This window comes from Zonotrichia leucophrys, chromosome 27 (assembly GCF_028769735.1).
Source record: "Zonotrichia leucophrys gambelii isolate GWCS_2022_RI chromosome 27, RI_Zleu_2.0, whole genome shotgun sequence".
Lineage (NCBI taxonomy): Eukaryota > Metazoa > Chordata > Aves > Passeriformes > Passerellidae > Zonotrichia > Zonotrichia leucophrys.
In genome coordinates, this window is record NC_088196.1 from 1,858,477 (window position 1) to 1,869,637 (window position 11,161).

Genomic DNA, 11,161 nt, shown 5'->3' on the forward strand with positions numbered 1-11,161 from the left:
GCGCGAAGCTGCTCTGCGGGGGGAGGAGAAGCCGTGCTAAAGGTGCAGGTGACGCGGGGCACACACAGGGCACACCGAGCACACCGGGGTACACCGAGCCGCCCACCCGGCCCCGCTGCTCCGGTCTGGGCACGGCCGCACCGAGCCTGACTACGCTGCCTGCGCCACAATTTTGTCCCGCCGCGGCCGCCGTCCCCTCCTTCTGCAGGCCCAAGATGGCGGCGCCCGGCGGGGCGGGCGCGGCGTCGATGGCGATGGCGATGCCGATCGCGGCCCCCATGCTGCTCCCGGAGCCGCCGCCCTTCCCGGCGTGGCTGGCAGCGCGCCTGGACGCGCTGGGGCTGGACCGAGCCGTGTACGGCGCCTACATCGAGGGGCTGCTGCGGGAGGAGGAGAGCGATGAGGAGCGGCTGGAGGCACTCCGGGCCGTGCTGGCCGCCTGCCTGGTAAGGGCGGGGGTCCCTCCGCCGCACCGGGCCGGCGGGGTCTCGCCGTCCGCCCCGTGCTGATGAACGGGTCGTGCTCCTACCGGAGCTCCCCTGCTGCTCACAGTGGGGCTGCGGCCTCCACAGGGAGCAGGACGGGCGGGGTGGCTCCCGGCATCACCCCGTTCCCGGAGCGGGTCACCCCCTTGTGGGAGGACACCCACATCAGGGGGTTTTTTAGAGCCTTGTGGGGTTTCGGGTGCTTGTTTGGGGTTCTCGTGCCTCACACCCGCCTTGTCTGTCAGGAATGATATCCCGCTGGGGCTGGGATGGACGGGAACAGCCGTGGGTGAGCAGGGATTCCCTCGGCTCCTGCCGCATTCCCGGGACCCTTCCCAGAGCCGATCACCCCCTGAGGGGGAGCACACCCACAGCAGGGGCTTTTTAACCCCCACTCGGGAACCTTATGGGGTTTTCGGTGCTTGTTTGGGGGTTTGTGCCAGGCTCGGGCTGGTGGCAGCTCTGTGGAAGGGGCTGTTTGTGGGGATCCATGCAGCGCTCAGGGTTCACCCCGAGCTGGGCAGTGCCAGGGGGGCACCAAGAGGTGAATTTAAGGACATTACTGCGAGGACAGCCACATTAGCGGCTTTTTAACCCCCACTCGGGAACCTTATGAGGTTTTCGGTGCTTGTTTGGGGTTTTGTGCCAGGCTCGGGCTGGTGGCAGCTCTGTGGAAGGGGATCCCCCTGTTCTGTTCGTGGGGATCCCCTGGTTTGGGTGCAGCTCTCGGGGTTCACCTCAATCTGGGCGGTCTGGCAGTGCCAGGTGGGCACCGAGAGGTGAATTTTGATGGTAAATCCTGTGCCAGGAGTGTGGGGCGGTGCTGTGGTGCCTCACACCCTCCTTGTCTGTCAGCAATGGGATCCCGATGGACAGGAACAGCCGTGGGTGGCAGCGCTTGCCTCTGCCTTGCTGCATTCCTGGAGCCAGGAGGGATTTCTCTTCCATAATCCTCCCTGTATGATTTTTACAGTGTCTGTGTCTCGGGGTTTTTCATAAATGGATGTTTCATAGCTGTGGAAAATGCATGTATTTTATGATTGGCTTTTTGCAAATATTCAAATGAATATTATATGTGTTGTATTAGAAAGTAATGCTGTATTAATTCTCTTAAGTACTGTGTTAAATATAGTTTTGGGTTATAAAAAATGTTAAAATAGAAACTATGCTGTATAGGATACTTTTTTTAAAGAAAGGACTCACAGCAAGATAGCAGCCACAGGACACCTGAATCTTTCAGAGAAAAGGAATTTATTGCTCCATTATCAGAAGAAATGAACTTCTTCCCACCTCGAAGGTGCTGTTAGGATTCAGAGGAAGAAGTTGTCAATGACCAGACAGAATCCTGTATTTGAATGGAATTTATGCATCCTGTATGAGGTGTGTGAATATGCAACAGGCTGTTGCTTTTAAGGGTTAATCCTCTCTTAACGGGGTCCTTTTTAGTGCTGCCCAGAAAAAGGTACCCGGACAGTCCATAACTCTTTGTATTTATTGTCTCATATTGTCCTAATTCAATTTGTCCAAATTATTATTACTCTAATTGTATTACTATTTTTTATAACCATTTTATTACTATTAAACTTTTAAAATTTTAAAAACAAGTGATTGGCATTTTTCACAATAGTGTAAAATGTTAACTCATGAGTAGTGCTGGGAACTGTCTGCTCAATTTTCCTCCCAAATATCAGTGTGGGAGCACAAAACCCACAGGGACTGTGATGGTGCTCACAGGGGTCCCAGGGTGAGGGAAGAGATGAGAATCATCACTGCATGTTTCAGAAGGCTGATTTATTATTTTATTATATATATTAAAATGATATATTAAAACTATACTAGAAGAATGGAATAAAGGATTTCATCAGAAGGCTTGAAAGGAAAGGAATGATAATAAAATTTTGTGACTGACCAGAGAGTCAGAGCCAGCTGACTGTGATTGGCCATTAATTAGAAACAACCACATGAGGCCAATCCCAGATGCACCTGTTGCATTCCACAGCAGCAGATAACCATTGTTTGCATTTTGTTCCTGTTCTCAGGAGGAAAATCCTGGCAAAGGGATTTTTCAGAAAATATCATGGCCACAGGCCTTGAGCCTGAAAGAGCCTGAGAAGCAACCGGTGCCTGCTGAGGGATGGAGCCAGATGTCTCTGCAAAGTGGTTGAGGTTAATTAACCTCCCTGTAATTACCAGACTTCATTCCATGCCCATTGCTGTGCCTGGCTCTCTCCAGGCCTGGGAAGTGTGTCCTGGCTGGAATATTCCCCTTTCCTGATATTCCAGTTTTCTGCTGTTTCCCCTTTTCTGTTGAGATTTCCCTTCTGTGCTGCTGCTGCCAGCACTGAGCAGCTGTGGGGTTCCCATGTCCCTCCAGTCCAGAGCCTCATTTGCAGTTTCTGGCTCACTTTGATTTTTCTGCCTTTCCTATAAAACATTTTTGTCTCTTGAACCCTCAGACTTTGTGATTATTGTTCATAGTCTGTTCTTTTTTAATGTCCTTTTTTTGTTTATTTTTAGACCATGTGCTTATTTCTGTGCTGACTCTTGAAACAGTATTTTATTTGGTGAATTTGGGGGTTTTCTTGCCAGCTCTCTTCTCCTAATTCCACACACAAATTACAGGGGATTTTGTTTTTGTTCACTTGTTTGTATTTCACAACCACTGTTAAAATAAGGTGACATCTCAAGTGATGTCACAGACGTATTTTATGAAAAATCCTTTTTGTCCTGAGAAGCTGAGAGGCCTCAGAAATGAAATGCAAACAATGGTTATCTGCTGCTGTGGAATGCAACAGGTAACTGGTCTCATGTGGTTGTTTTTAATTAATGGCCAATCACAAGATTTTATTATCATTTCATTCCTTTCTATTCCTTGCTACTCTTCTGATGAAATCCTTTCTTGTATTCTTTTAATATAGTTTTAATATATAATTTTCTTTTAATATACTATATATAATAAAATAATACATCATAAATAATATAATAAAATATTATAAAATAATAAAATAATAACTGGAGTCAAGATTCTCATCTCTCCTTCATCCTGGGACCACCACACAGTGACATCTCCTCTCATGTCCATGGTTCCTCAGTCCTGATCATGTCTTGCACCAGGGATTTTCTACCATTCCTAATCAAGAAAATTAAAACCAAGTTCTATTTCTGTCCAGTTTTTAAACCAGACAAAATCCACCTCACCTGTATTTTTCATGGTTGATTTTTTTTCTGTATTTCCTGAATGCCAAACCAAATAATTTCTTGTTTGGAAATATTTGAGCTCAGTGGTGTTTGGCTCTCCTGTGTTCCATGGAGCAAATACCAAATGGGGTCCAAGACATTCAGCACCTTTAGGGAACAAATTTAAGCAGGAGAAGAAGAGAAATTCTGATGAGGAGCAGAGCTGGAGAGAGGAGTGAGGAGCTGTGAGAGCTGTGCAGGGTCAGGATCTGCTCCAGGCACCATGGAGGGGATTCCACAGAGATTCTGTGGTGGGACCATGGGGAGGCAGCAGTGCAGCCCCTGGAGATCCACCTGGGAACAGAGATTCTCAAGGAGATCCATGTTGGAGCAGAGATTCACCTGCAGATCCACCTGGGAGCAGAGATTCTCCTGGAGATCCACACTGGAGCAGAGATTCTCCTGGAGATCCATATTGGAGCAGAGATTCTCCTGCAGATCCCCTGGAGAAGATTTACCTGGAGATCCATATTGGAACAGAAATTCTCCTGCAGATCCACATTGGAGCAGAGATTCACCTGCAGATCCACCTGGGAGCAGAGATTCTCCTGAAGCCCCTGGAGATCCAAGGAAGCAGAGATTTCCTGCAGCCCCTATAGATCCATGCTGGAGCAGAGATTCTCCTGAAGCTCCTGGAGATCCACCTGGGAGCAGAGATTCTCCTGCAGCCCCTGGAGAGATTTTCCTGCAGCCCTGGAGATCCACATGGGAGAAGAGATTCTCCTGCAGATCCACACTGGAGCAGAGATTCTCCTACAACCCCTGGAGATCTGCCTGGGAGTAGAGATTTTCCTGCAGGTCCATGTTGGAACAGAGATTCTCCTGCAGATCCACCTGGGAGCAGAGATTCTCCTGCAGATCCATGTGGGAGCAGAGATTCTCCTGCAGATCCATGTGGGAACAGAGATTCACCTGCAGATCCATGTGGGAGCAGAGATTCTCCTGGAGATCCACATGGGAGCAGAGATTCACCTGCAGATCCACCTGGGAGCAGAGATTCTCCTGCAGATGCATGTGGGAGCAGAGATTTACCTGCAGATCCACCTGGGAGCAGAGATTCTCCTGGAGATCCATGTGGGAGCAGAGATTCTCCTGGAGATCCACCTGGGAGCAGAGATTCTCCTGCAGATCCATGTGGGAGCAGAGATTCTCCTGCAGATCCATCTGGGAGCAGAGATTCTCCTGGAGATCCATGTGGGAGCAGAGATTCTCCTGGAGATCCATATTGGAACAGAAATTCTCCTGGAGATCCATATGGGAGCAGAGATTCACCTGCAGATCCACATTGGAGCAGAAATTCTCCTGGAGATCCACATGGGAGCAGAGATTCTCCTGAAGCCCCTGGAGATCTAAGGAAGCAGAGATTCTCCTGCAGCCCCTATAGATCCATGCTGGAGCAGAGATTCTCCTGGAGATCCATGTGGGAGCAGAGATTCACCTGGAGATCCACATTGGAGCAGAGATTCTCCTGCAGATCCATGTTGGAGCAGAGATTCTCCTGGAGATCCACGTTGGAGCAGAGATTCTCCTGCAGAACCCCTGGGGATCCACCTGGGAGCAGAGATTCTCCTGCAGATCCACCTGGGAGCAGAGATTCTCCTGCAGATCCACACTGGAGCAGAGATTCACCTGCAGATCCATGTTGGAGCAGAGATTCTCCTGAAACCCCTGGAGATCCAAGGAAGCAGAGATTCTCTGAAGCTCCTGGAGATCCACATGGGAGCAGAGATTCCCCTGCACTGTGTGTCAGTGTCCCTGTGCACAGTGACCAAACATCCCAGACACTGCAGAGTCCTGTGTGTGTTCCAAGGCAGATTTGGGGTGAAAAGCTGTTCCTGAGCTCACTGCTGGGCCTGCAGATCCTCTGTAGCTGCTGCTTTTCTTGCCTGACTGGTGCTGTTTGAAGCAGCCAACTCTGTTCCAAGTCTGAGGAGTCTCTTTTCCCTTTCTAGGAAGAAGATCTCTTGAATGATGTGTGCAGGGAGGTTGTGGAGAGGTGGTCTGACTCCCAGGTCGTTGATTCCAAAGAGGAGAAAGAAGGTAGAGTGCTGTGTCCTGCTCCTCAGTGTGGGGGGACCTGCAGGGCCTCACCTCAAAGGGAATTTTGTGTTTGTCCTGCTAGGAGTTAAACCAATGCCTCTCACTCCATTGCTGCTCTGTTAATTTTTCACCTGGCATGGGATGAGCAGCCTCAATTTGGGCTGCCCCAGCATTTGCTGCTCTTTGGGTTCATAATTTTTTCTTATTTGTGGATTTTTTTGCCTTCTGTTGTTGTTTTTTTGATTTTTTGTGGTGGTTGTTTGGTTATTTGTTTGTTTTGTTTTGGGTATTTTGTTTTCTTTGAGTTTTTGTGTGTGTGTGGTTTTGGTGGGGGTTTTTTGTGTTTTTTTTTTTTTCCTACAGGATTTTTTTTGGGTGAGCTGGTCATTCAGGTCCAGCCTGAACCATTCTGTGGTTTTTTCAGAAACCTTTCCCAGCACATGCAGAGCTGTCTGTGCTCAGTGCTGGCACTGCAGCTGTTATGGAATAGAAAACTGGTGCTGATCCTCTCTGGGCAGTCTGGAAAGCAGCTGCTTTGTGCACTGCAGTGCCCTGTGAGAGCTGGGCTGTCCCTGCTGCTGCTGCTGCTCACCCCCCTCATTTCCTCTTCCCACATTTTCCCTTACAGCTCTCCTTTTTCCCCATAAATTCTAGTTGGAGGGAGCTCTGTGAGGCTGCTGATAAACTCTCACTGCTCCTCCCTGTGCCTGTGTCCATCCCTTGTCCTCAGCTGTGGGAGGTTTGTCCTGGTCCCTGTGCAGTTGGGAGGATTTGTGCTTCAAGCACGGATCAGTGACATTGCAGTGACACAGACCTGACAGGAGATTGTGACAATGGAATGTCCCTTTGGTCTAAATCCTGCTTTTTGTTGGTTTTGCATTTTCTTGTTGCAAAGAGCTCCTTGTCAGTGCCTGGTCACTGCAGCAGCCCCAGCATCCATGGCTTTCCCCAGAAATCCTGGAATTCTGCTCTTGGCCTCACCTTGCCTTTAGCTGGGGACAGGGAGAAGTTAATGCTGTTCCATGCATTAAATCAAATAAATTCTTCTTGAGGACAAGTGACTGGGATTGTTGGAGCTGTTCCTGACAGTGCTCACCCACAGGGATTTTTCTTGTTATAAAAAGGCAGCACAGTGTGTGTGGATTCATGGAATTCCAGGGTGAAATTATATCACAGGGGTTCCATAAAAGGATAAATCCCCACTGAAGTGTGGATCCACTCAGAGTAAGAGTCCTGACGAGAAGTGATTAACAGACTAAAAAAAAAATTGGTGTCAAAACCCAGATGTCAGTTTAGGAAATGGGCAGTGGAATTTCAGTGTTAAAAGGTAAATCTGTAAGGTAAAGGTAAATCAGCTGTTGGTCTCTCTTGGTTGGAAAGAAAGGGAGAGCATGGAACTGATCCCTGACTTCAGCTTTTCAGAATTTCTCTTTGATGGAGGTTAAGTACATATTAAATAAACTTATTAAGCTGCTTTGGAGCAGAAGAGAATGTGATTTGGAGTCAAATGGATTTTCATTAGCCAGAGCCTGAGTGATTGCAGTTTCACTGTGAAACTCCCCTTACTCCAGTATAAATAACAGTGTGTGCTCCAGGAATAACAACAGTGTCTGGTGCTGGCTGGGTGCAGCCCAGGGAGTTCCCCTCCAAGAGAAGCACAGGGTGCCATCACTGCCACCTCAGGCTGTCACCTCAGGCTGTCACCCCATGCTGGCCCTACCCAGCCCTGTGGTGGCTCCTCAGCAGCTCCATCTCTCCCAGATCCCAGCTGGGATTCCCAAAGCAGCACCACTGGTGCCCTTGGGAGAAGCTCAGGGGTGTTTTTGGGTGAGATCTCTCCCTTTGGGTGGGTGCATTTCCCCTGCAGGACACGGGAGCAGGCAGTGAGTGACACCGAGGGCTTGGTGGCCTTGTCTGTGGCCTGGGCTGACACTGCCACTCCTGTGCTGCCAGATGAGGTCCAGGCCATCGCCAGCATGATGGAGAAGCAGGCCAGGATAGTGGTGAAGCCCAAGGAGGTGTCCCAGGAGGAGAAGCAGAGGAAGGCTGCGCTCCTGGCCCAGTATGCCAACGTGACTGACGAGGAGGAATATCCTTTTCCTGCACTGCTGGGGGCTCTGAGGGACATCAGCTGCTCTAAACCCCCTCAAACAACACCCTCCCAGCTCTGCAGGGTCTGCTGGGGAAGCTTTGCAGTCATTCTTCATGGTAACTGCCATGGACAAAGCATGGGAGCTCCTGGGAGGGTGTTTGTGGCACTGCCCAGCCCAGGTGTGGCAGGAGAGCACTGAGTGCCCCCATCCCTCAGCAGCTTTCCCAGGAGAAATCTGCTGAAATAATCCTTTACACAGAGAGTGTGTGGAGTGGGAGGGTTAGAAATTAACTCTTTGTGGTGCTGAGCAATGAGCTTTTCCCTGCCCAGCACAAGATCATTACTGGTGGCTTTGTTTCCTTAACTCTCTCACTGGTGGGGATGAACAGGATGGATTGACGACAGCTGTAAATATTGGATCAGAAAAATGTATCCTTTCAATTGCTGGTGGCTCAGGCTGCTTGGCAGGCAGGCAGCCTCCATGGGGAGTTTCCCATCCTTCTCTCCCTGGGATTGGTTTTTCTCCCTGTGTCCCCTGACCTTGCTGACAGTGACAGGGACAGTCTGTGTGCTCAGAGTGCAGCACTCACACCAACCCTGCCATGCATTTCCTTCTCCCTTCTTCCACCTTTTACAGCTTCATAAATCATGCTAATTGATGAGGACAGTGCTCCCAGAACATCAGGTTAATGTTAACTGGTGTCCAGAGAGGGAAATCCTGTCAGGAATGAAGCTTTGAGGCAGCTGAACACCCAGGGTGGGCAGGACCAAGGGGCCATGTCTGTCTCAGAACTGGGACCATCCTTGAGCTCCCAGGTGGCACATGTAAGATGGAAGCAGGTTTTATCACATAATTAAATATGAATCCTAAGTTATTTGGAACATGTATGTACCTGTCTGTCTGCACACACGCACATGTGTGTACACATATGTGTTCAGACATGTCACACACAGCTGAACCCACTCAAGGCTGTGCCCTGGGTGTTTGCTTCCTTTCAGGTTTGTAGAGGTTTGATATTTATTTTTACACATCAGTCTTAAGAAGCAGTAGGCAACCTCATTTTTCTAGGAAAAAAAACAGAATCACTAAGGTTGGAAAAGAACAAAAGTCCTTTGGGATTGAGTCCAAGCATTCCCCCATCACTGCCAAGGCCACCACTAACCCCTGTCCCCAATGCCTGACCACCCTTTCCATGAAGTGTTTTTTCCAATATCCAACCTAAACCTCTCCTGGCATAACTCGAGGCAATTCCCTCTGTTCCCTGGGAGCAGAGCCTGACCCCCACCTGGCTGTCCCCTCCTGTCAGGAGTTGTGGAGAGTGAGAAGGTCCCCCCTGAGCCTCCTTTTCTCCAGGCTGAGCCCCTTCCCAGCTCCCTCTGCCACTTGTGCTCCAGACCCTTCCTTCTCTAGGAGTGGGTGATTTTTCTGGTTGGAAAAACAACCAGAGATTCCTTCTCCTTTCTGCATTCCTCATTCCCCAGTTCCATCCCTGCCTGGTGAGGAAGCAGGAGTCAGAAGGTGAGGGGGGAGGTAGAACAAACCTCCCATGTGAGCCCTTAGCCCTCCCCAGCATTGTTCAGAAACACCAACGTGGAGGATGTGCTGAATGCCAGGAAGCTGGAGCGGGAGCTGCTGAGGGATGAGTTCCAGAAGAAGAAAGAGCAGGATAAGCTGCAGAGGGAGAAGGACAAGCTGGCCAAGCAGGAGAGGAAGGAGAAGGAGAAGAAACGAACACAGAAAGGCGAGCGGAAACGGTAGCTGGTGATTTCCAGTTGGACTCTGAAAGGATAAAATTAATTCTGAATATGGTGTGTGTTTAAAAAGCAGCAAGAATTCCAGGCACGTGGCTGGGAGCAGTTCTTGGAAAGTGGTGCCTTTTTTTCCTTTTTTGTTTTGTTTTGTTACATAGCAGAACAGAATCTCTGAGCAGCTCCTGGACTCAGTGTGCCCTGTGCTTGTGGTATCAGTGCTTGTGTACCAAAGAAGGGTGAAGTGATTATGTCTGTCTTGTTAAATTGATCCATTTTTACTTCTGACCACCTGGCAGCAGAGCATGGTGTAGGAGCAGCCCCTGCACTGGCTGTGGTTTGAGGTTTGAGCAGGACATGCTGCTCCAGGGCACACACATGAATTCATTGCCACAAGCCTTGAAAAATGTCTTTGCAAATCCCTGTTTGCACTGCTGAGGCCAACACTGCAGCCCTGCTCAGGCTGGGCTGGGGCTGTGTGAAACAGCTGAGCTGCAGTGATGGGACTGTGGATGAGGGAAACACCACCCAGGCAGGAGCATTGGCCTCAGCAGCAGCAAACCCCACTCCTGACACAGTTTTAGGGCTCCAGAGAGTGGAAAATGGGGCTCCCTGATGTTCTGTGGGGTGAACATGGACTGTTCCACAGCTGGTGCCAGGGTGAAGCTCTGAAGCTGGGTGAGCCAGGGATGCCCTGGGGTCACTGTTGGGCACAGCTGCCTCCTGAATGCTCCTCCTCCCCCCAAAGGGCTCATCCCTGCTGCTCCAGCCTTTTTGTGGTGGTGTTGCCTGCTGGGGAAGAACACGAACCCTGTGAGCTGAGGCTCTGTGCTGTTTGCTGTGGGGTGACCTGTGCTGAGCTCCTGCCCTCCCACATGCCTGACTCCAGGGCCAGGCCTCCCCCTCAAGCTGCTGCTGTGTGTGTGTGTGTGTGTGTGTGAGTCTCCAGCTGCTTTATCTTTGGACTTGAATAATAAATCTTGATTGGCAAAGAAGTGATTTCCTCTGACTGATGTTGCCATTCATGTGTTCTGTGTCCTTGCTGGCCCCTTGCCCAGCAGCAGCATTTCTCAAGGCTTGCCTTGGTGCAGATGCAGCTTCATTCATGCCTTGTTTCTGTTTCTCAGGGCTCTTTCCTGGGAGCTGACCCAGCTCTGCTGCTCCTCAGCCTGGCCTGTGCACTGTGCTGGTTCCTGGCTGGTATTTCAGGTGGCCCAGGCAGCTGCCAGGGTGTGGGGCAGGGCAGGGGGTGTCACTCAGCCCCAGCTCTCACATCCAGGTGCCCTGGAGCCCTGTGCACACCCTGGGCTGAGGCTGGCACTGGCTGGGATCTCACCTCCTGCTGGCACCCACTTGCTCTGCCCATCCTTGTCAGCCAAAGCGCCTTTTCCCAGAGCTGTGACCTGGCACTGAACTGCCCAGCCCTTGGCTTCCAAGGAAAATGCAAGCTGAGGGCTGGAGCTGCCTACCTGCATGGGCATGGCCCACCTGAGGCTGTCATGGCCTCCTGAGCCCTTTGGTTGTGAGGGTCCAGGGAAGGGCAGCCTTCACCTCTTCA

General features: G+C 50.4%; 1 protein-coding gene across 1 annotated transcript; it reads left to right on the forward strand.

Moving 5' to 3' along the window:
* The first annotated feature begins 205 nt into the window (after window positions 1-205).
* On the forward strand, window positions 206-10,602 carry CCDC43 (coiled-coil domain containing 43). Its single transcript, XM_064733438.1, has 5 exons — window positions 206-446; window positions 5,675-5,762; window positions 7,716-7,851; window positions 8,228-8,283; window positions 9,426-10,602. The coding sequence occupies exons 1-5, from the start codon at window positions 216-218 to the stop codon at window positions 9,611-9,613; spliced, it is 699 nt and encodes a 232-aa protein (XP_064589508.1). The 5' UTR covers window positions 206-215; the 3' UTR covers window positions 9,614-10,602.
* Window positions 10,603-11,161: the final 559 nt, after the last annotated feature.